Here is a 24,100-nt window from a genome sequence, read left to right on the forward strand (position 1 = left end):
ACAAACTTTTTGCCTATTGTTTTGATTGTGAAAAATCAAAACTACTTCATGTTTGAACCTTGCAAGGTACAGGTATAGGACCCGTTATCCAGAATGCTCGGGACCAAGGGTATTCCGGATAAGGGGTCTTTCCGTGATTTGGAACTCCATACCTTAAGTCTACTAAAGAATCCATAAAACATTAATTAAACCAAATAGGATTGTTTTGCCTCCAATAAGGATTAAGTATATCTTAGTTGGGATCAAGTACAAGGTACTGTGTTATTATTACAGAAAAAGCAAATCAGTTTTAAAATTCTGAATTATTTGATTAAAATGGAGTCTATGGGAGACAGGCTTTTCGTAATTTGAAGCTTTCTGGATAACAGGTTTCCGGATAAGGGATCCTATACCTGTATATGTTTAGATTATCAGTATACAACCCATCCCTTCTTCATTTGTTGTGTCTGTTTTATATGCATGAGTCCATAATGCAGGGGGATTATCTGTTGTTTGGCAATTTAGTGAAGTACCTCACAAGGGTTGCCACCTTGTCTGGCTTGGAAACAGATAGTCTATACACTTATTATAAGGCAGGACGAATTTCCCAGACCACACAATGGCATATACCCCGAGAGGAACCCTTGGGTACACCTGGATGCACTCATAGCATACCCAATTAATCTGACAACCTACCTGTGGATAGGACATAAATTAAATCACTGATCCCAAAAAACTCAGTGTTAGCCCACAACATCCTCCAGAAATCTCAACTAGCCCCGCAGCACAGTTTACTTATCCCTATACACAATAACCCTCTCTTTCCCCCTGCCTACGCTACTTAAACCTTTAATTGGTGGAAGGATAATCATATCCAGGCACACTGCAATTAAGTCACTCCAATACATGCAATTTACTTGAAACATCAAAAGAAAAGAGAAGGACACACTCCCATAGCATAAAATCGATAATAAATATTTATTAAATAAAAAATATTGCACTTACAAATTTCAGTAGTACAATCAGCATCTCAGTACAGATTAGTAGACCAACATGCTCCCTCTTGATTCAGACTTCATCAGGGGAATAAATGTCCAGATTTCATGATTCATATATATACAAAGAAAAATGAAATCATTTTTAAAAATTAAAATTATTTGCTTATAATGGAGTCTATGTATTGTGCCCGTGTTTGATGCCTTAATTAGTGTAGTAATTAAGATAAGAAATCTAAGCTACTGGGAAAACAAAACATGTAATATAATGAAAAACAGATATTTCAATGGAAACAGCAACGCTGCTTTTTTATCTTAGGGCTCTGGCACACGAGGAGATTTGTCGCCGGCGATTTTTAAAAGAGCGATTTGGCGACAAGACGCCAATGCTAAATCAATGGAAATCGCCAGCGTCAAAACATACAAGGCTACTTCAAATCGCCTGCTGTTTCAAATCGCACACAGACCCTTTTCTGAGCGACTTGAATAAACATGAGGGGGGGTTAACTGTTGAGTGTACCATGGGTAGCAGATCGCCTGGAGCTCAACTCGCATGAAATCTCTTCGTGGGTATTGTCGTGGCGACTTGTCGCCAAAGCGCCAGGGGGAAAAAACGCAGGCGACAAATCTCCTCGTGTGCCAGAGCCCTTAGATGTTTATAAAACAAACTGGGATATTTGTGGTATAATAATACAGGTGTTTCTTAAAATACACAGAACACAGCTACATTTCCTTTTTCAAAGAGTGTTGTAGCATTGTGGATGGTTTCTTAGCTCATCTGCCCATGTTTGACCTCTAAAAGTTCTGGCAGCCTGTGCTGGCAATAAGATCAATAGAGAACTTAAGCTGCAACCCTTTGTTTTATTGTGCCGAAATCCTGTAAACATGGATCTCTGACCTGTGGAAATATAAATTGCAGTAGCACACTATATACTTCTACTGGAAGCAGTCATACCTGGTGATTGTTCACTCGCTTTTATCAGATGTTCATATCAATAAAATATCAATATAATGCAACCTTATGATAAAGGAAAGAGAGAAACGTATTATTAGGATCCTTCCTGAGTCTGCATGTGGCCATATAAGCTTATTTATGGGTTATAGATGTTCTGCATTGTGCAATGTATGTAGATAAGTATGCAATTTAACAGAATGCATAAATCATTTTTCTATGTATTTTTATCATCCTGCAATAGTGGAACCCAGCAGTGCAGCACTCTAGCACAAGAATACTGAATGGACTCCAAAATTGCTTTACCTCAAATAGCTACGTAAAAAATGATCTAGACCACAGTAACTGGGCGATTGAACATTTTCCACTTCAATATCAGTGGTTTGTTAAGAGTATAGATTGAAGATGTCTAGACTTTAAGGTATAGTTTTACACAAAATGAGAAAAAACATACTTCACAGTGTATAAGGTAAATTGTATGCAACTAGGATATTGTTTGCAAGGATCATTTAAGTTGGAGATCTGCTATATTTAATCTGAGTCTGTGTCATATTCTAGTACTGTGGAATTTAGGCCTCCTCATATTTCATGCACACTCCAAGCCAAATACTTGTCACAATTAGAGTCTGTTCACTGAATTGAAGTTTTTGGGAAACACATCTTGGAGCCCAGGTGTATAAAATCTGGACACAAACATGTATAGCTGGGAGACCAGATGGAGTCCTTCCCAAACATGCTGTTGTTACACGTGACTTTATTTGCATATGGCAGGCAAACCAGATGGAACAGAGTTTAGCTCTCAAATCTATTCTGCATCTGCAACAAGGATAAATAAATACACCAGCCAAATCTCAAATAGTTGGTGTTAGCAAAATGGAATTATGTTTATATATTGCATATTGATATTTTCCATTCCAGGAACTAAAAAGAATGCTCTTCTAATAAGTACCTTTTGGGGCAAAATATATATGATTATATGATGATATGATATTATATATTTATTATATAATATAATCTATTTAAGATTAAGTCACTATTTGCTATCCTTGATAACTCATAATGTGTACTAAAACTTTGGACACAAGTGATATGTAAAAGAAAGATATTTTGTTGTTATAAGTCTATTACAGGAGAGTGCTGGTTCTTACCAAACATATGTATTTTTTTGACCGTGCATCTCGACAGAATACTTGGAGAAGAGTGTGGGCACACTTATTTAACACACACACATATATATTCATATTTATATATATATATATATATATATAGCACCAAAGGTGCTAAAAACATATATCGTTTAGCACTCAACAGGTCTTATGTAAGCAAGAATTAAAAAAACTTGAATCTACAAATTTGTAAATTAAATTAAGAAAACGTATTTTTGCTTACAGAAGATCTGTTGAGTGCTGTACTTTATGGGAATATTTATATATATATATATATATATATATATATATTAAAACCATATGCATTTTAATATCTCAGCCCAGTAGGGTTGCCACCTCTGGCAGCTTTCTTACCTGGACAGGGGGCGAGGGTGATGCTACGGAGGTGAGGCCGTGATGTCACAGGGCCGGGAAAGATATGGGGCCGATACATCACAGGCGTGGGGCTATGACGCAGCAATCTGCGACTGGCTGATCGCAGCATCAATGTTAGTCCTGCCTGGTTTTCCTAATTTGGGAAACTGGGCAGGAGGTTTTGAACCGGACAGCCCTTCCGAAAACCGGAAAAGCCCAGTCTCTCTTCCAAAAATTAGTAAGCATATATCAAAGTTAAAAGAAGTGTGTGATATTAAAATTTTTGCCTTGTCTATGAATTTGTTACTTCTTAAGGGAAATCTGTCATGTTTTTTTTATAAAAAAGGGAGCGCTGAAAGTCAGGTAGTGCTCACATATCCTAATGATTACTTGCATTAACCTGACTTTTCAAGTATTTTTTAGTGTGTAATACATTGTAGGCTTGGCCATAGGTATGGTCCCCAGTTAGAAGTCCCTTGACTGCTATTCAGACAGTTTTTTTAATATAATATGTAATGACAAATGCTTGATACAACAATATATTTGTGAACGCCTTTTCTGGAAGGCGACTAAAGCAGTGGCCTCATTTGAAAGGCAGAAATGGCTGTTTCTTTGAAAGCAGACAGCTGTAACCCTAACTGTTCTTTCAGCAGCTTCCTGTAGGTCAAACAAAGGTTCAGAAGAAGATTCTTTGAAGCTCTAAAGCATATTACAGCTTTTGTCTTGGCAGCCAGCTACAACTGTTGTTTTTCCAAATTATTATTCTAAACCCTTATTTGCATATTAATATTTTAAACTGAAAACAAAACATACATTACCCCTGTGAGTAATAGTTCTATAGCATGTTTAAGCATTGTTACTGAGTAGGAGTAGTAATTGTGCAAACTTTCTACCAATCGTTTCTCCCTTACATTCCTGGAGTTCCTTTAATAAAATCACAAGATTTGATATATAGGGGTGTATTTTCTGAGGGGTGAAATTGCAAATTTGATGAACTATCGCTAGATTGAAAAGTAAGGGGCAGATTTACCAATGGTCGAATTTTTTTCTTTGCAATTCATATTTTTTTTGCTAAATAAACAATCTATTTAGTGTCTAAACTGCAAAAACCATGAATGTAAAATTATACCATGTAAAAGCTCTGGATGTCTTGTAGAAGTCAATGGGAGCTGTCTAGGCAATTTTTTTTTTCTTTCGAGGTATTCATTTTTTTTCATATTTTTTGGGGGAGCTATTCATGCTATTTAAATGACGTAAAATTCACGATTCAAGGTAGTCGCGTTTTATTTACGCATTTCAGCATCTGAGGTTTTTAATAAATGAGTAGACATCCTTATTTTTTTTTAAGTGAGTTTAGTCGCTGTAGAAAAAACCTCTAAATTTACACAAATTTGAATTTTGATAAATGGGCCTCCCCTACACAAGTTCTACAAAACTTAAAATATTTACTTCACATTTATATAATTTGAAAAAAATGCAACCCCTTTTTGGCTACAAAGCAGCTATTGGTAGAACATGGGGTACATGCAACTCTCTTTCTTTGGAATGGGCCTTCGCTATATGGAAGGGAATTGCTGGATGGTGTTGTTGTACTACAACTCCCACTGCCACTGTGTAGCTCAGATTAAAGGATCGGTGGACACCAGGAGCTCTTGCAATCAAACTTTAACTCTTTATTGTCCAAGACAAGATGTAATATGCAGAGTTTAATCATATATACTCACATACAGGCAGATATATCAGAAGCTAATGGGGATAACAAGAGAGGATGCCGGTGGTTTATCCCACCTCCTTTAGGAGACTGGGCAGGGTAAAGCACCTGTCAGCTTGGCACCACTTTGGAAGGCAAATAGTTACTCCAATCCTCAGGTTGATAACCTTTAACTTGTGTGGGTCCTATGACCGAGCATGGATCAGGGTTTAGACTTACTGGTATCCTGTCACTTATCCATGGCCCTAAGCTAAGGCAACATTGCCAGATGGAAGGGTACTTCCAGCTGTCATTCTAGTTGGGGCCTGAACTGCCCTTGCTAACTAGATCTAACTACCTCACTCTCCTAGAGAGTGCTATAACAGTATTCTGCTATTCTTTCTAGTCCTCGTTCACGGGGCCCTGTCCCCCACTTCACCAGAGTGGATATTAACTCTGAGGCAATGGCTTGGCTTTACTGGGGCCTATTTCTGATTCCAGGCTCAGTGGAGCTGTTCTTTGAGGGTCAAAAGAGAAGAGCCAAAGAGGAAGCCACACCTCCTTGCTAGACACTATGGGGCGTATTTATTATGTTGTGTAAAACTAATTCGCCGAAAAACCCAGTAAAAAGCTGTGTAAAATAAATGGAAAAGATCGCCATCTGAACGCCTGATATTACGCCGGATATTACACCATTATTTCCCATAAGTTCCGGTGGAAGAAAAAACGCGTAAAACAATTACGCCGTTTTTACGCATTTTTAAACGGCGAAGCCTGGCGATGTGTGGCGAATTTTCTCGCCGTTTTTTACACAGCATAATAAATATGCCCCTAAATGAGGCTGCAAGGGGTGTGAACAACCACATATACCAATAAAGTACAAGGTATAACTGTAAACTGATATAAAGGGCAAATCAGGAAGGGGTAGGGTTTAAAGCCATAGGGGAGCTTAACCTTATGGGTCCCTACCAATACTATGAATATTTTTGCCTAACATAACTGTGTGACATTATTATTATTATTTTCACCAGCAATATATTGGCACAGTTCACTCACAATGGTGCAATTATGAAATTTAATTTATATGCAATGTAGTACACTTGGGGGCACATTGACTAAGCAATTTTGAGAAAAAGACGGTTTTTTTTTACTTCTAGATATTTTTGAGATTTACGAATGGGTTTTTGCCAGTACTCGATTTTTCTGATATTGTTTCTTGAAAAATTTGAGTTTTTCGAAAATAACTTTTTTATGATTTATTTATGTTTAGTTAACTTTTTGTGTCAAAAAAAGTTCGGCAAGTTTGATCCGTTGAGTACCACTGAGTCCTATGGAGGCTTAGAATAGAGGAAAAGTTAATCCCAGTTTCAAGGAGAAGTGAACCCCCTTGTTGTTTTCTATTTCACCCAGTTTCAAGTGAAACTTGAACACATTGTTTTCCACGAATGAGTGCCAATGTTCCTAAAATGGCTGCTAGAGCAATTCCTGTTTAGGAAAAATAAAGAGGGTTCATGGAAATGAACGTCTATTTAAACTCGATTTTTTTCTAGTTTTAACTATACTTTCAACTTGAAAAAATTCAGGATTTTCAAATATAAATTTGAAATTTTCACACCAACGATTCAAGCATTATCATGACATTGTATAAATACAACAATGATCAAGTTTAATTTTATTCAATCCATGTTGAGTTTATACATCTGCAATTGAAAATTCAGACTCCTACCATAGGTTCCAGTATTCAAAGGAAGTACTCATCAACAGGTAACAGGCCCCGTGCTGGCTGTACAACTTTCAAATTCAATCCAAATAACCTGGAGAGTACACATGTTCTTCAGTGCAACAGTGTAATTTATTGAGATATCATCGCACAGCGATGATATCTCAATAAATTACACTGTTGCACTGAAGAACATGTGTACTCTCCAGGTTATTTGGATTGAGTTTATACATCATCAAGGCCAAAAAAAAATTTGTTTTAGTAAATATGCCCCTTGTTTTATTAATGCAAATGTTGACAGAGACAGATGATGTGGTATTTTCTATCTAAGTACATATTGCTGCTGTAGGTGCACAACTGGGGGATGGTAGAGCAAATGTTTTAAAAGATGAGGTTGTAAATATTTCCTATTCATAAGCAATACTGAAATCATACTGCTGAATCTGTCTCTGAGATTTGTATATGAGATACAAGTGTTAAAAATATGTCCCTGGACCTACAGTATTTTAACATGCTATACTAAAAATGGAAATAATAAAGTCCTGGATTTGTAAATATATGTAACAAAGAGCTCAGAGTACTTAGGCAAACACCATTGGCTAGTGGCCAACCAAATGTAGTCAAAAATAAAACTTCGTACAGAAGGAAACCATTTCCAGGCCTGTACAGAAAAGTGCAATCAAACTTTGTTAATATGCAGTAGGTGTTGACCATTCTTCTGTTTAGTGGACTTTTTAAGGACAACATCAGTGCAGTTGTTAGTCTGGGGTACTAGGGTCAATTTTAGCAAAGAGATTTTAAACTTTTTCTCTGTAGTGATGTTTCTCTGCTTAAAACTAACGAGAGAACCATCAGAAGACTCTTTAAAGGGTATTTTCTAAGCAGAGCAACATCACAATAGGGTTTTTTCTTAGACAGTCGGCCAAAATGAAAAGCAGGTGGCAAAATTGTTACAGATTCATAACATACAATTTTTTTTAAAAAGGCCTAATATACCTAAAACTAAAAAAATTTATAAAAATGCAAAAGTGCTTAGAAGAATGTTTTGAGCAATTTCACATTAATTTATTTTGAGGGTTTAAATTTCCTTTAAACTAGCTACTGAGGGTGTCATTTTAATTAATTGCTTTTTTTACAGTTTGATATTTGGTACAGTTGTCCTTATGATCTACATAATGATTGTATTCCTGACACCCAGTAGGTTTCTGTTTCTGTTAATAAAACCTGTCTGCATAGAAATGTGTTTGGGCTGCTATTAAGCACCATGGACAGCGTTAGCTGCTTAATGCAATGGAACTATTCGCCTACTGTGGTTGACATGTCAGGTTGGATTCCATAGGAGCATTAAGGTTGCTGGTCTTCAAATTTTTCATTTCTTCTGCAGATAAAAGTGCAGTGTCTTCATCAAGTACCATAATTCCTACTGCTCTGCGAATCAGATTTCACTTATTGAATTTTATTGGTTTGATACCAGGGTTCCAAAACTTTGCACAGTCAGTCACTGGGTGACTGCGTATTAAAGGTTAGTCTTTCATTGGTTTAAATTTAAGCCAATCACATTTCTTTAATTAATTTCAGTGGGAAAATTTTAACTGCTGCCATTCTCACGTGTTTTATGCCAGTGTCCCCAAACAACAGTTGGTCACTGGGGGACTAGGTTTAACCTGGGGGACCAGGTTAAAGGTTAGGAAAGTGGGCAGAGTTACCAACAGCCAATCCGTTTCCACCCATTTAATTTAATTGGTTTATATTTAAACTGATGCCATTATTAAAGTATTCATTCCAAAGTTATTAAACTTACAAAGTTAGTACTGGGTATTTACGGTTCAAAGTTGGGAAAAGTGGGTGGAGCCACCAACAGCCATTCACATTTCACCTATTTACTTTCAATGGTGAAATGTAAAAGTCTGTCAGTCCCACAATTTTTACGCCCAAGTCCCCAAACTTTGCAGAGTTGGTCACTGGGGGACTGCAGTTCAAAAATAGGAAAAGTGGGTTGGGCCACTAACAGCCAATCAGATTTCATCCATTGAATTTCATTGACTTAAATATAAAATTATGTCATTCTCACACAATTTATGCCAGGGTGCCCACAGTTTGTCACTGTGTGACTTCGACTCAAGGTTAGAAAAAGTGGGCACACCCTCCAACCACCAATCACAATTCACCCTTTGACTTTTATTGATTTAAATTTAAACTTCTGCCATTCTTTAATTATTAATCCTAGCGTCCCTAAATTTTGCAGTAAGATACTGGGTAACTGCAGCACCAGGTTACAAAAAGTGGGCAGAGCCACCAAGCACAAATCAGATGACTTTCAGTGGGGAAATTTAAATTGCTGCCTTTCAGATGCTATTAAAACCAGGGTCCACAAACTTTGCATAGTGGTTTTTAATACCGGTATAACTGTGGTCCAAGGTTAGAAAAACAGGGTGGAGCCAACAACAGCCAATCTGATTTCATTTAGTGACTTCACATTTTTCAAACCAACATGAAGTTTGTTCTGAAACTTCCCTTTCTAGTTTTCATTATTCTAGGTTAAAGGAATCCTAATTGTTGCTGTTGGTTGCTGCATTGTTGCACCTATTTTTTTTTTTTTTTTGCATTATACTGGCCTTCCTATATTTTAATGTTTTTTTCCTACTAAAAAACATTGGCATTGATCAACTTTTTTACCCGCCAGATGGCAACCCTAATTTTACCGAGTGAAATGTATCTCAAACACATTTTTATTTTGTTGTTTTGGCATCAAGCCAAATGCCCTAATACATTTATAGTCATGGTGCAATTATATGTTTATAATGGAATCAATATTAGAGGTATATATTATTGGCAGGCTGTCTCAGGTGGCGAGTATACACTGCTCTGCAAGGCTGCAGCCATAAGTGCACTTTAATCAACTCTAAAAGAGTGTGGGAGGGCAGAGGAGAGAAGAACAGATTTATTTATAGAAAGCAGTGGCAGGGAACCAGAATCTCACAGAGGAAGTTTCACATCCCAGGGCCGAGGTGCGATCACCGGGTGGTGTTATCAAAAGAAAAACTGTCACTGGCACCTGAGTTGTTAACCCCTTGACAATCAAAACAGAGGGATAATGTTCTGCACTGGGAAAAAGAAAAAAAAAAACAGGATCTCCAAAATTATAGGACACAGTGCTGAATGAAGACCTTTTTCTAGGTCCAGGAACGCACTTGTTCTATTGTTTCCATTCTATGCATTCTTAGCTTTTACATAAGTAATATTAGCCAGCGAAATTTCAAAAGATAACCTCTTATGCTTTATTTAATCAGTGTGATTAAGTGTCCTCTAGCATAAGGCTAAAGTCATACACCCTATGCATTCCACATATCTTATGTATACTCCATACATGTCTTAAAGGAGAACTAAAGCCTAATGAAATAAGTAGGGCAGAAATGTTGTACATTATGTTTTGGGCTTCTGTACCAGCCCAAGGCAACCATCGCTCTTCAACAGGGAAGATCTCTGCCTCTAAACATGCCCCCAGTAGCTCCCCATTATCTTTTCTGCTAATTTACTGCACATGCTCTGTGGCGCTATTAGTTACCTGTTCACAATATACTGAAGATAAAGAATATAAAAGTCACAATATAAGGATGATTAATAAATACTACAGATTATTACTGCATGGCAGCTCTGAAACCATGCACAAGTTTAGAAACTTACACGTATTTTTAGGAACCAAATTCATAAGCCCTGAGGCTTAAATTGCCATCCCCTAAGGGAAGAAAGGTAAACAACATGGTCAGAAAATTGATTGGGAGGGGTTTAAAATTTTCTTCTTTAAAGGATTACATTTGTCCGTTAATAGGATGGACAGGTTACAATCTCTTAACAATTTGGAAACTGTACGTATGGGGCAGTGCTTCGATGACAGGTGTCAGAGGTTGCATGTACTGTACCATTATGTGGTACAAATGTTCATTTAAAAAGAATTATAGCAGTAAATAATTATATATATTCTCTTCTAGTTTGGGCTACTATATTTTAAATGTTCTTTTTTGATGTCAACATACAATAAGGAACAAATCTTTTAAAAATTTGCCTGTGCATGGTGACCTTTACACATATACTGTATTTTTGAACTTGTTTATCTGAAGCCCAAGTCTGGATTTGGTCTTTAAAATAAGAGGCACATTTCTCATATAAAGTATATACAGAGAGATAGACATTTATTGAAATAAAGCAGAAGTAGTTACACCTAGCAAGGAGGCACTGAGTTCATTAACACGCCCACTGCCAAAAATGGAAGCAATAAACAGCAACTACTGTGCAAAGTTTAAAAAATATATGTATTAGTCACTCTTTGGCTCTGTAGGAATTCTGGGAGTTGGAGTTCTACAGTAGCTGAAGGGATTAAAGACGGGCAGCTCTAATTTATATTCTTTCTAGACCCCTGTTAAAAACAAGGTGATAGTAAACAATGAGCGATATTCTGTAAATGCAAAGATCTTACTAACTGCAGGTTTATTCTAGGAAATTGTATTTTTTTTTTTTTTGCTTCAACAGATTTCCTTTAATGAACCTGCAGCCACTTCCTGTTCTTTAGTGTCAGCTATATAGAATCTGAAGCAGAAGGAATGTAGACCTTTTGCAAAAGTGAGAACAGGACACATGTATATCAACAGTAGGATGGGAGGGGTTTATGTCCTGAAGAGCTTGCAATCTGCCAATGACACGTTGCCTTCATTTGCAGAGAAGGGACAATCTGAGATCCTCCTATCATATCTACAAGACATTGATAAGAGATGCAGCAGATGCAACCCTCCCACACTTACCCTCACTCTGATTTCTACGGAGCCAGCCTGTACTTCTTTCTGCATTTTGCACAGCTAGCTCTCAGCCTGGCCAAATCCTTTTTACCTAATGCACAGATATCATAACAATCTCTGTCTTACTAATGAGAGCCTCACTTGCTAAAGCCTGATACACAGACAGTGTTTATGATGCCTCTCTGATTCAATGCACAGCTTCTTCATTTCATTCCACATCCAGGCACATACAGGTTGCCTTTGTTTTTCCCAGAGCCTTCCCACATTTACACTCCACCGTTCTCTTTAACCTTCAGGTCAGCACCATCACCATGAACAAGGTGAAGAATTTTAAGCGTCGATTCTCCCTCTCTGTCCCTCGGCCAGAAACTATTGAGGAATATAATCAGCTGAATAGCCGGTGCGGTGAAGGTAAGTGCTAAAGGCTGAGTGTGTTAAGGTTGGTTACTAGAAAACCACATATGAGTCTTTGCTATTATGTCACTTTTCAAGCGATCATGAATACATGAATTTTAATGTATAATTTACAATAACATTGCATATTCCTCTTATTTTAATTTTGTTGAGTTTTTAATATATTTATTATTGTAGAAACATATCAGCCTGCATGTGAAGGGAAAATCAAGATAGCAGTGGTGTTGGTAGTATACTGTAGGCATATATAATTACCAGTTAAGTGCATTTATGCACATCTACATGGTATGCACACTGAGGTTTTGATTTGTGTCCAGGACAATTTTTAAGATTTCCAAAGAATGGAAACAAACTACCGTATATACTCGAGTATAAGCCAATCCGAATATAAGCCGAGGTACCTAATTTTACCTAAGAAAACTGGAAAAACTTATTGACTCGAGTATAAGCCTAGGGTGGGAAATGCAGCAGCTATCGCTAAGTTTCAATAATTAAAATAAATACCAATAAAATGACATTTATTGAGGCATAAGGGATGTTGAGATTTCTATCCCCACTGGAGAATAACATCTGTATGATGGCGACAGGCATAGTGATCACACTGCATAAGTACATTAATACACCAACGGGAAATAATACTTTTAGTATCTTCAGCCAAGCAACAGTGCAGTTGCGGGTTAAGACTTACTTTCCAGACTGAACTATACAGCTGCCTTCCCTTCCCTTCCCTACTTTCTCTCTTTCCACCATTATAACACACAAAAGCCCCCCTTAACATAAAAGAAATTCTATTCTTTCTTTTGGTCACATTGTGTTTGGTCTACATTCCACCCCACCCCTTCTGCACAGGCCAATTAATGCATAAGGTCCCTGCCCAAATAACCCTGCCTGCAGACACATGCCTATTGAGGCCTCACAAACACACAAGTGAAGACATTTACCAAGCTGGGAAGGACAACTGCCGATCCTTCAGTTACATCAATCATCAAGAGAATCGGCAAGGGGGCGCGTGGTGTCACTTCCATCCCAGGAGCACAGAAGACCGAACTATTAGGTAGTCTGGGGGGCCTGGCAGTGCGGTTGAAGCTGGCGGGAGCAGGAATTGTAACCCCAATCGCTGGAAGGGGTTGTGCAGGAGAATCGGCAAGGTGGCGCGTGACGTCCCTTCCGCCCACTTCCCTCCCAGGAGCACAGAAGACCGAACTATTAGGTAGTCTGGGGGGCCTGGCAGTGCGGGTGAAGCTGGCGCTGGAAGGGGTTGTGCAGGTCAGGCTTTCTTTTAAAAACGGCGTGTATTTCTCCCAACTCGAGTATAAGCCAAGGTTTAATTTTTCAGCACATTTTTGGTGTTGAAAAACTCGGCTTATACTCGAGTATATACGGTATATTACATTTTTATCATGCTTCTAAGTGTACACAGCATTTCCATCCAGAGGTCCTCTCCCTATAGAGCCTACCTTTTAAGTTTGTTGCCTGAGGCATAGAGGGATTTGCTGACATTCCCATGGAGCTAAAAGAGGTGTTAGTAATCTAACTTGACCTGGAGTGCTGAGACCTACACACTCAGTCACTCCTTCTCCCTTATTTTATTATATGGCTATTTGAAAAGTGTAATCCACTAACACAAGCGCAAATAGTTACATAGTTAGTTACATAGGGTTGAAAAAAGACCAGAGTCCATCAAGTTCAACCCTTCCAAGTAAACCCAGCACACACAACCTATACTTACCAATCTATACTATCACATACATAAACTTTATATGCAACCAATAATACTAACCGTAGATATTAGTATCACCATAGCCTTGGATACTATGCTTGTTCAAGAACTCATCCAGTTTATGCTCATTTTTTGCCATATAGGAAAATAGAAAAAATACAGAGTGTCAGCTCTTTCTTTTCAGGTTGGATTAGTGGGTCAAAAGTAGAGATACTTTTTGTGTTGACAGACAGCAAAACTAAAACATATTGTCACTGTCACAACTCATTCCTAGTTGCAGATGTTTCTCCTGTTTGATCTAATTTGCCAACCTTATTAAAAAGGATGACACAAAAACAAACAAAAGTAACACAGTAAAAATGACAATGTCCAGGGACACAGCCAAATTAAGAAATCAGAACATCAGTGACAAATTTGCAGACATCAGCCTTCAGTTTCATTGGGTTGATGTACCTCTGGGCTGGTTCAGTAAGCTCTATTCATAAGGTGAATCACTTAAAGGTGTAGTTCACCTTTAAATTAATATTTAGTATGTTATACAGCAGTATTCAAAATAATTTGCAATTATCCCTTTTTTTTGTAGTTTTTTTTTAGTATTTTTTTATCTAGTTGCTTGAGTTTAATTAGCAACCAGGTAGCAGTTTAAATGGCAGAATTAAAGATTACTTGATTACTTGGAGAGGGCTATTTAAATTGATTTTCCATAGTTTTCAAGATATTAGCAGTTTTTACACTGCTAATATAATTAAACAAAGTGCAATCTGCTGGGCAGATCTATTGACCAGCCTGATAGTAGGGAAAATATTTTTAAAGAAGAGGAGTCTTTCTGCTTAGACAAGAGTACCAACATCACAGATCACAGATGACTATTCACTTTTCTAAGCAGAACAACATCAGAAGACTTGTCTTCTAAAACTTTCTTCTGACTGTAAGACTGGTTGGAAGAACCGACCAGTAGATGGCACTGTTTACATTATATTGTATAAGCAGTGTAAAAATTGCTAATATTGTAACTACTAGAAAAAAAACCACTGTAAATTGCAAAAGTGCTTGGAAGAGCGCTCTTAGCATTTTTACATTAATTTGTTTTGAGTATTTACAATAAAATATATTATAACAAAAAGTAACTTTTGCAGTTGATCTGTTTTTTGATGCTGGAGTTAATGACCCCAACAACCAGATAGCATTTTCAGTGGCAGGCTGGAAGTAGCCAGAGCAGGAACACAATCAATTAAATAAACTATGCAAATTAAATAACAAAGAACATTAAAAAGTTGCGTAGAACATGTCCATAGCAAAAAGTTGACCATTCCCTTTAAATATAGCCCCGGTCAGTTAGCTTCCTGCTAAATATTACCATGTTTAAATGTTAAAAAAAAACCTTCCATAAATATATTCAAATTTGCAAATGCATGTTGTTTCTGAGTCTTACTCCCACGACCGTCACATTTCTCGCTGGTTTAAAACCACAATATTGACACATTGATTTTCACACATTTTGTTGTTGACTAAAAGGAACATTTTATATGCTCAGGGTAAGGGTTATTAGGTTTTTAGAAGTTTAACTACATATGTACACAGCCATATCAAAAAAAAAATATATGACCATTATTTCATTTTGTCAGTTCTACCCATTATTTCATTTTTTTTAATGGGCAGTAAAACATTTTGTACACCCATTTATTGTACAGTTTTTTTACAATAATATGTTGGTGCTTTCTAAATATTTGTTAATGATAATAGTACTAATATTCTTCATATTCCACCTAAATTAACCCTATATTAAGTTTTTGTAATATGAGTGGGACTTCTGTTGTATTGATGAGGATATAAATTATAGGCCCAACATGAGCCCAATATATAAGGTTTATGGTGAAAATACATTCTACGTATTGTTTTAATCAAAAATGTTAAACTGCGTTATTTAAAATACTGTAATTTTGCTCTTGATCCTACATAATAGGTTGTTTATAGCAATTGTGAGAGGAGTTAATCAAATTACTATTCCACATAAACTCAGTGAACACCTCTATATCTGTAAGCATGATAAGCAAAAAGTAGTTAGGCCAACTTGGGGGAGAAATCTCATGTAAGCTGGGGGGTGGGAGATGGAAATGGTAAAAATGATCTGCCATAAATACTTCATAATTAAAAAAAAAAGGAAAATATTGACCTTCAGTGCAGGCTCTTGCAGGACATAGGTCTATAATGCATCTTTAAAATGTGCCTTCCAGGGCCAAAATTAAGATGAAAAATGGTAGAGTGCTCATTTGGCAAATTGTAGTTAAAGGGCACCTGTCACCCAAAAATTGTTTCTTCCACCAGAAGTTCAGGCTAATGAAGCCCACAATAGTTTTGAGTTTGTTTTTTTAAAAGCTGCTCCTTGCTAGGCCACCTTCACCAGGAGTGTGGACCCTCTGCAGGCAGCCATATGTGGCAATGATAATTGTTCCAGTGGCTTTGTACATGTGGTGTCACACACAGGTGCATAATGAGTATACCAGGAGAAGCACTCATTATGTGCATGCGTGCCACTAAACATGCACAGGGAGCTTCATCCCAGTTTGTGCAGTCTAGTGCTTGAAATGTTTGGGTTCAGGCCTCATTTTGATACATAAATAGGTTAGGAAAGTCATTTTGGCATTTTACTGCCAATAGATTTGCCACATTACTGTCACCTAGAACAATATATTTATTCTGCAGATACCTGAGTAAATAGCTCTAGAAGCTTTCTCAGTTTGCCTAAGACAGCAGCTGCCATTTTAAGTAGCTTCCTACTGCATCTCTAGCCCTTATAGCTCAGATCACACATTGATTAGGGAGGGAGTGAGATTTCTTAGCATTCTTGTGGGAGGGGGGAGCAGGAGAGGGGACAGAGGAGAGAACTGGGCAGACTCTGGCCCAGGGAATTAAGGATTTTTCTGAGAGGGGAAGTCAGACACCAGAACAAAATGTTTACAAGAAAGGAGACAAGAAATCCTGTGTTTCTGTTGGTAGAGGACTCTGCAGTATTTCTGTGCTTATGGCTGTATTTACATAAACCTTTCTGATAAAGCTTACTTAGTTTTTACTAGGGATGCACCAAATCCAGTTTTTTGGGTTCTGCCGAACCCCCGAATCCACCCTGAAGGATTCTGCCGAATCCTGAACCGAATCCTATTGAATCCTACTGAGTAGATAGTAAAACATTTACTAAAGCTACAGAAAACCTTGGAAACATATGTAGAGCAGGGCTAGGGTATTATAGATAGCAAGCCTTTGCCTACAGCTTGTTTAATTATTGTAATATATGGTAAACACTTTTTAGTTGCCAAAAAAATAAGAATGTATGTGACTAACTGTAACTGAAATTGATTTTAAATTTTATATTATGCTATACTTTATAAAAAAAAAATGAAAAAGAGAGATGTTTGATGTGTTACTGCTGCTTTTTTATTGATTGAGGAGTTGTAGAAGACATACTGAATTGAATAGGTCCAGAATTCACACAGACTGTACATGCCTGTTGAAGACAGCTGAAGACTGTTGAAGATTATACTGTTGAAGACTGTTCTAATAAAGTCATCAAGCATAATGAAATACTAGTAATACTATACTAGTCACTTAGTACAATATGGCATTATGTGCACATCAACATCATCATCATCATTTATACATTAAAAGCAGTAAAACTGTCAAAAGGCAAAGGTTTAATTGAACTGCACTTTTGCATAGCTTGAAATTGAATATGAGGAATTCCTCCTGGTAGTGGCAAGTTGGCAACTTGAACTAATGATAACTAACTTAAAGTTAGTGACACGCATCAGAAAGAGACAGACAAAAGTAGTAGCCAATGTCATAAACTTGACATTTGCTTTCAGAAAAATAAGCCTTTATTAAGCATTTTGAGGACAGTCTAGAGCGACTATGAGAACAAACATCCCCAGCTGTACTAAAAAGCTGTTCACTTTGAACTGATGTAGGTGGAGAGCAGAGATAGATCTCTGCAGTTTTTGCTAAATTTGGGAAGATAATTCTATTTCTTTTCCACCATTGAACAGGAGCTTCTGAGCGATCAATATTTTGATCTAGATCAGTGCTGTCCAACTGGCGGCCCGCGACCCCCTCTGTGTGGCCCCCCACCTGTCTGGCTGCTTTGATGGCTTACCTTTGAGTAAGCATTAAATGGTATCAGTACTGAGATTAACTGGCCCCCTGCATGGTTCTCACCTCAGATTCAGGCTGTAATCCCCCTGTATTGTTTAAAAATGTAATCCCCTGTGTTTTTTACACCTTTTTATACCTGCATTGTTCACCCCCTGCAGTGTTCACACCTCAGACTCAGACTGTAATCACTCCCATTGTTCACTTCTTCACACCTCAGGTATTGTAGGCAGAGCATGGCACATACAGCCAGCATAGGGCAGGTAGAGTATGGCACACACAGGCAGCATATGTCAGGGAGGGTATGGCATACACAGGAAGGGTAGGGCAGGCAGAGTATGGCACACACAGTCAGGGTAGGGCAGGCAGAGTATGGCACACACAGGCAGGGTAGGGCAGGCAGAGTATGGCACACAGAGGCAGCATAGGGAAGGCAGAGTATGGCACACACAGGCAGGGTAGGACAGGCAGAGTATGACACACACAGACAGCATAGGAAAGGCAGAGTGCTGCCTGTGTGTGCCATACTCTGCTTGCCCTATGCTGCTTGTGGGAGGTGAACCTAGCAGGGGTTTGTTGTGGGAGTTTGTTAGCAGTTGGAAATAGCCGTTAAATGGTCCCTAAGGTGTGTAATTATGTACTGGGGGTTGCTCTGCTATCCACAGGGGAGGAGGAGGCGGCGGCATATGGAATATCTTAATATGACATAATTCTTTCACATATGAATGATGGTTGATATCCCCACAGTAAGGACCAAGCATTTGGGATTTTGCTGTGCTACCACCATTGTGATAAAATAGGTGTGGTTTGAAGTGGGTGTGGTTTCAAAAAGGGGAGTGGTCAAAACTGGCTTCCATTAGCGGCCCTCCACCATGTATGCTAGAGAAATTCCGGCCCTCGGCACTGTAGAAGTTGGACAGCACTGATCTAGATAGAAAGCATTTATTTCCTTTTCAAAAGTATTATTGGGCATAGGTTGATTATTTTTTTTCCAAACAGTTCCTCCCAATTATTCCAAATGCCTTTGCACTTTTTTTTGAAGGTGATGGACCTGTTTCTCTACCTGGTGATTTACCTTGCTTAGAGTTTTTATCATCATGGCTTTTAGAAAAAGTGCTACCGCCACTGCCACTATCATCACTATTATAATGATCACTGTCATCTTCAATTGTTAAGGCTGGATCAGCATTAAGTACAGTTGCAACAGCCTCTTGAACTAATAATTTTGCTGTACACCTTTGTGTTTCTGCTGTCCAAAGTTTTACTTTATATCTGGGGTCTAATGCTGTAGCAACAACTAAGAGACTATTATCTTCTAGACCCTGGAACCTTGACTGAATGGATGATAGCATAAGATTTTTCATATGCTTGATACCATCATCTGCTACATCAGTGCTTATGTAACACTTTAGCATTGCCACTGCTGGTAAGATAATGGATATACAAGCATTTGCAGCACTTATCTCTCTTGTCAGTTCCTCAAATGGCTGTAGAATGCCTATAACTGTTTCCATGAGAGCCCATTGTTGTGCATGGATATGCTGCATGTTGTCTGTCTCTGAAATATACAAGTTAACTGCACGTTTCTATTCCATCATTCTCTGCAGCATCAGAGCAAAACAGCCAATGCTAGGAGGCCGAGCTTCAGACATGGCTTTAACCATGTTAGCTGCATTATCACGAACAATAATATGGCATTTTTTTGTGGAAATGTCCCATGTTTTCATGGTTTCTAGTACAGAATCTGCAATTTGCTTGCCACTGTGGCTGGTATTAAAAGCTTTACACTGCAAAACTGCACTTCTGCGACTGAATTCAACATCAATCCAATGTGCTGTCAAACTGATATATGATTGGATAGTGTACTCTGATGTTCATGTGTCACATGTGAAAGCTAGGGCATTTGCTCTGTGAACTGCATTTCTAACTTGCTTTATCACGTTATCATACATGTCAGGTATTACTTTGTCAGAAAATAAATGACGGGATGGAATTTTGTACTTTGGTTCTAGGAGATTCACCAGTTCAGTAAATCCAGCATCCTCAACAATTGAGTAAGGCTGCAAATCTACTGCCATCATCTTACCAATAGCATTGTGAATTTTAACTGCATGAAGGTTATCTGAGGCCCACTGATGTCTAGCTTTTGTAAACTCATTAATTGTTGCTTGCTTTAAGTTGCCAATTCGGCCACAATTCACACAAGTGTATTTCTCACTGTTTTCTGGTGGACTTGGAGTTACCGTACTGGAAACCTCTGCAGATGTGCTGCCGGTCATTGTAGAGGTGATAATGGTAGAAGTAGTACCTGGAGTAGTAGTACCTGGAGCAAAACATAGTATTTTTTTATACTCTGCTGAATGCCTCACACGTAGATGTTTTAACAGTGGTGATTTAGTATACTGTTTTGCCTCCTTACCACCTCAAGATAATTCTATAGAGCAAATACTACATAAATCACCCTCTTTAACAGTGAAATGTTTCCAGACTGGGCTGATTTTTGAGATTTTTTCCATTAGCTGCACTTGCTGTTATAACCTGCAGGTGACAAATGAAAAAATCTCAGTCTCAGACTGTCAGTGTCACTGACCAGACCACTACGCTGCCTCCTCCATCATACTTTGCACCATATATTACTTAACAGGGCTGCCACAGAAAATAAAGAATGGTACTGTGACCGAGTTCATACTACTTTTTCTGCTCAGAGTCAGCAGCAATGGCATCTCATGATTCTTGCCTAATCTACTAGTAGTAGTAGTATGATTGATGATTTGACAAAGTTAGACGTTAGAATTAGAAGAACATTAGAAGACTTAGAAGAACTTAGAAGACTTAGAAGAACTTAGAAGAATATTAGAAGACTTACAAGAACTTAGAAGAATATTAGAAGAACATTTTTTTCCCTTACCAACTTTGAGTAAACCTTTTTGGCTGGATGTTGATGGCAATGAAATGATGATGTGCCACTGCTAATGAGGATCTACACAGGGCCAAACTTGGTAACTATCGGCACAGCACTAGTGGTAATCAGCACAAGAACAACTCTGACAGGACTCAGGAATATTGTTTCTGACTGTAAAATAAAATATTACAATTACTAGTAGTAGTATGACTGATGATTTGACAAAGTTAGACTTAGAAGAACATTAGGAGAACATTTATTTACCTTACCAACTTTGAGTAAGGTTTTTTGGCTGGATGTTGATGGCAATGAAATGATGATGATGATGTGCCACTGCTAATGAGGATCTACACAGGACCAAACTTGGTAACTATCAGCACAGCACTAGTGGTAATCAGCATAAAGAACAATTCCGACACGACTGCGTAGTATTTGTTTCTGACTGTAATATATACATACAAACACAATGATAAATATATGCTAATGTGATTGCAGCTATCATTTGGGCACGCATTGAATCACCACTTTTTTTGCCATTATTGCCATCTAATTAGCTAATTAGTAATAGCTGTACTGACCTATCCTATACACTCACATACATAAATCATATATACCAACATCAGTACTAACTGTAGATTTTAGTATCACAATAGCCTTGGATACTATGCTTGTTCAAGAACTCATCCAGGCCCCTCTTAAAGGTATTAACAGAATCTGCCATTACAACATCACTAGGAAGGGCATATCCCAGCCTCACTGCTCTCACCGCAAAAAAACCACCTACATTGCTGCAAATGAAAGATAATGGTGATGGTGGCGTGGCGGGAAAGATTGATTCCCTCCCCATTACATCCTGAGTTACATGGAATGCGCGCCAAAGCCAGTACAGGCAGCACCATATTCTCCCTTCAACTGGGCTCCTGGTTGCCTGAATAGCCTGGCAGCCTCACTGTGGCTTAGACATTCATTGCGGGCTTGTGTGCCACCCTCCCGTTCCCCCCTCCCATCCATACTCCAAGTGCCTCTCTCTGCCATTGAACATGCTACCAGCCTGCGTGCCTTCCAACTGTGACTCCCAGCCTGTGTGCCTTCCAACTGTGCCTCCCATCCTGTGTGTCTTAAAACTGTGTCTCCCAGCCAGCACACCTTCCAACTGTGTCTGCCAGCCAGCGCACCTTCCAACTGTGTCTCCCATGCCAGCGCTCCTCAGCGCAGCCATCCTCTTACCTGCCCAGCGGCACCTCCAACCCCTGTTCCCCCTTGCATGCTCACCTGAAGCAGCCATTTTGTGCAATGTCTAAAGCGCGTAAAGACTGGATAAGGCGGTCACGTGTTACAATAGGATTCGGATTTGGTTTGGGGCAGAGCACGGATTTGGCCGAAACCGTATATTTACAAAAAATGCGGTATTCGGCCCGAATCCGAATCCGGGATAATCCAAATTACCCCTCATCCTGCTTCAAGTTTCAATCATTACACATAATTAGTTCCACACATGTACGTATGGCACATAGGAGCAAGTTATGCCAGAAAATATGATGCCTGCATTTTCTGGCTAAACTTTCTTAGCTTTCATTCAGGTATATCCTGCATGGTCAAAAAGGTCTTGGCACCCCTTCTAATTAGTGGATGTACCGACTTTGCACACTATTTGGGATTGATTTTGGTCAGTTCCTGGCAGACTTGCTCCAAGATGTTGGGGTTAATTGTATGTTGTGCCACAAGTTCTCAACTGGAATGAGATCAGGACCTTGACTGGGTAATTGTAGGACATTTACCTTTTTATTTTTGCATTTTTGAGCCTCTTGAGTGTTTTTTTGGCCTTGTGTTTGGGTTTATTGTCCTCATGAGTGATAAACTTCTGCACAAGCTTTAATTTTTAGCAGACTAAAACAGGTTCTCCAGCAGTATTTCCATGTATTTTGCAACATCCATTCTTTCCTTTTGCCTTGTCTGTACTGGTTAAAAGCAGCCCCACAAAGCTTCTATGAAATCCAATAGAGAGTTATGTAGTTATGAAAAAATTAAGGAATACTGTTATGGGAAAACATGTTTTTTTTTTTTTTTTAAAAATGCATCATTTTATAGAGCTTCTCTAGCAGAATTCTGCATTGAAATTCGTTTTTCAAAAAACGTAGCCATAGGGGCCGAATTACTAAAGGTCGATAACGCTTATCGCATGCTTTTTTGTGTTAAAAAGCATGCGATAATGAATTCCCAATTCATGAAACTTATTTCACGTGTTAAGATGCATATCGCATGCGCAAAAAAACGCACTATTGCAATGCGTTATATTATCCTTGCATAGAAATAATACTAACGCATGATTCACAAACACATATGAAGCGTTAAACAAACTAAATATCGCATTAGTCTGTGCAAAGATTAACACCTACTTGGGGCAGGCGATACTTAAAGAAAATTGTGGTTCGTGAGCTTTTGGCAACACAATATGGACTTTGCAGTGGGATTTTTTCAAGTATGCGTTGGCCCTAGAGTAATGTAGCCTCCAGTTTTCAGGGAAATGGTCATTTTCCGATCAATAGTTTTCTGAAAGTAATGGTTACGTGTGTAAAATCATGCGCTAATATAGCAGCAGGAAATAACGCCGCAGCAGAAAATAATGCAAGAAAAACACTTATCGCGAGTTAAATAACGCAAAGAACATCGCTTCCTTTTAGTCGAGCGTTACGTTGCAAAAAATTAGAAGTGATAACATTTTTAACGCATGCTAAAAAAAGCGCTCGTTTTATTGACTTTTAGTGAATCGGCCCCATAGTCTTTATTTGCCAGGGTGCCACAGCCATGTGACGTGTGCTCTGATAAACTCCCAGTAGATATTAGAAAAGAACTCAATAGTAAGAAATCCAAGTCCAGCTTGGGACTCCTCCAGTTACATGGAAGTAGCAGAAACAATAGGTTACCTGAAAGCAGTTCTAATGTGTATCGCTGGCTCCTTCTGAAAGCTCAGTCTCAGGCACAATGCACTGAGATGGCTGTCTACATACCAATATTACAACTAAAAAAAAAATTACATTTCTTGGTTCAAGAATAATATTTTCAATGGTAGAGTGAATTATTTGCTATGTAAATTGTGTAATTTAGAACTAAAAAGTATCCCATAAAAAATCATGACAGTATCCCTTTGTGCTGTAATATTCTCTATACTGTAGTAAAAAACAAATTCCATTGTGCACATACAGTAATTAAAAAAAGCAAACTCTACGGGCAGTTCAGGGAAATCTTATTCACTTCCTGGTTGGGTTCCTGCAGGC

General features: G+C 38.3%; 1 protein-coding gene across 2 annotated transcripts in view; it reads left to right on the top strand.

The window, feature by feature from the left end:
* cdk18 (cyclin-dependent kinase 18) overlaps window positions 1-24,100 on the top strand; it is a 98,061-nt gene that overhangs the window by 7,268 nt on the left and 66,693 nt on the right. The window contains exon 2 of one of the 2 annotated variants that reach the window (XM_031895866.1): window positions 11,943-12,057. In XM_031895866.1, coding sequence (XP_031751726.1) covers window positions 11,958-12,057 — 100 coding nt within the window. In that variant the 5' untranslated portion in view covers window positions 11,943-11,957. Of the gene's footprint in view, window positions 1-11,482; window positions 12,058-24,100 lie in introns of those variants that run through there. The other variant, NM_001006836.1, reaches the window with a different exon arrangement.

The sequence above is a fragment of the Xenopus tropicalis genome, chromosome 2 (genome assembly GCF_000004195.4).
Source record: "Xenopus tropicalis strain Nigerian chromosome 2, UCB_Xtro_10.0, whole genome shotgun sequence".
NCBI lineage: Eukaryota > Metazoa > Chordata > Amphibia > Anura > Pipidae > Xenopus > Xenopus tropicalis.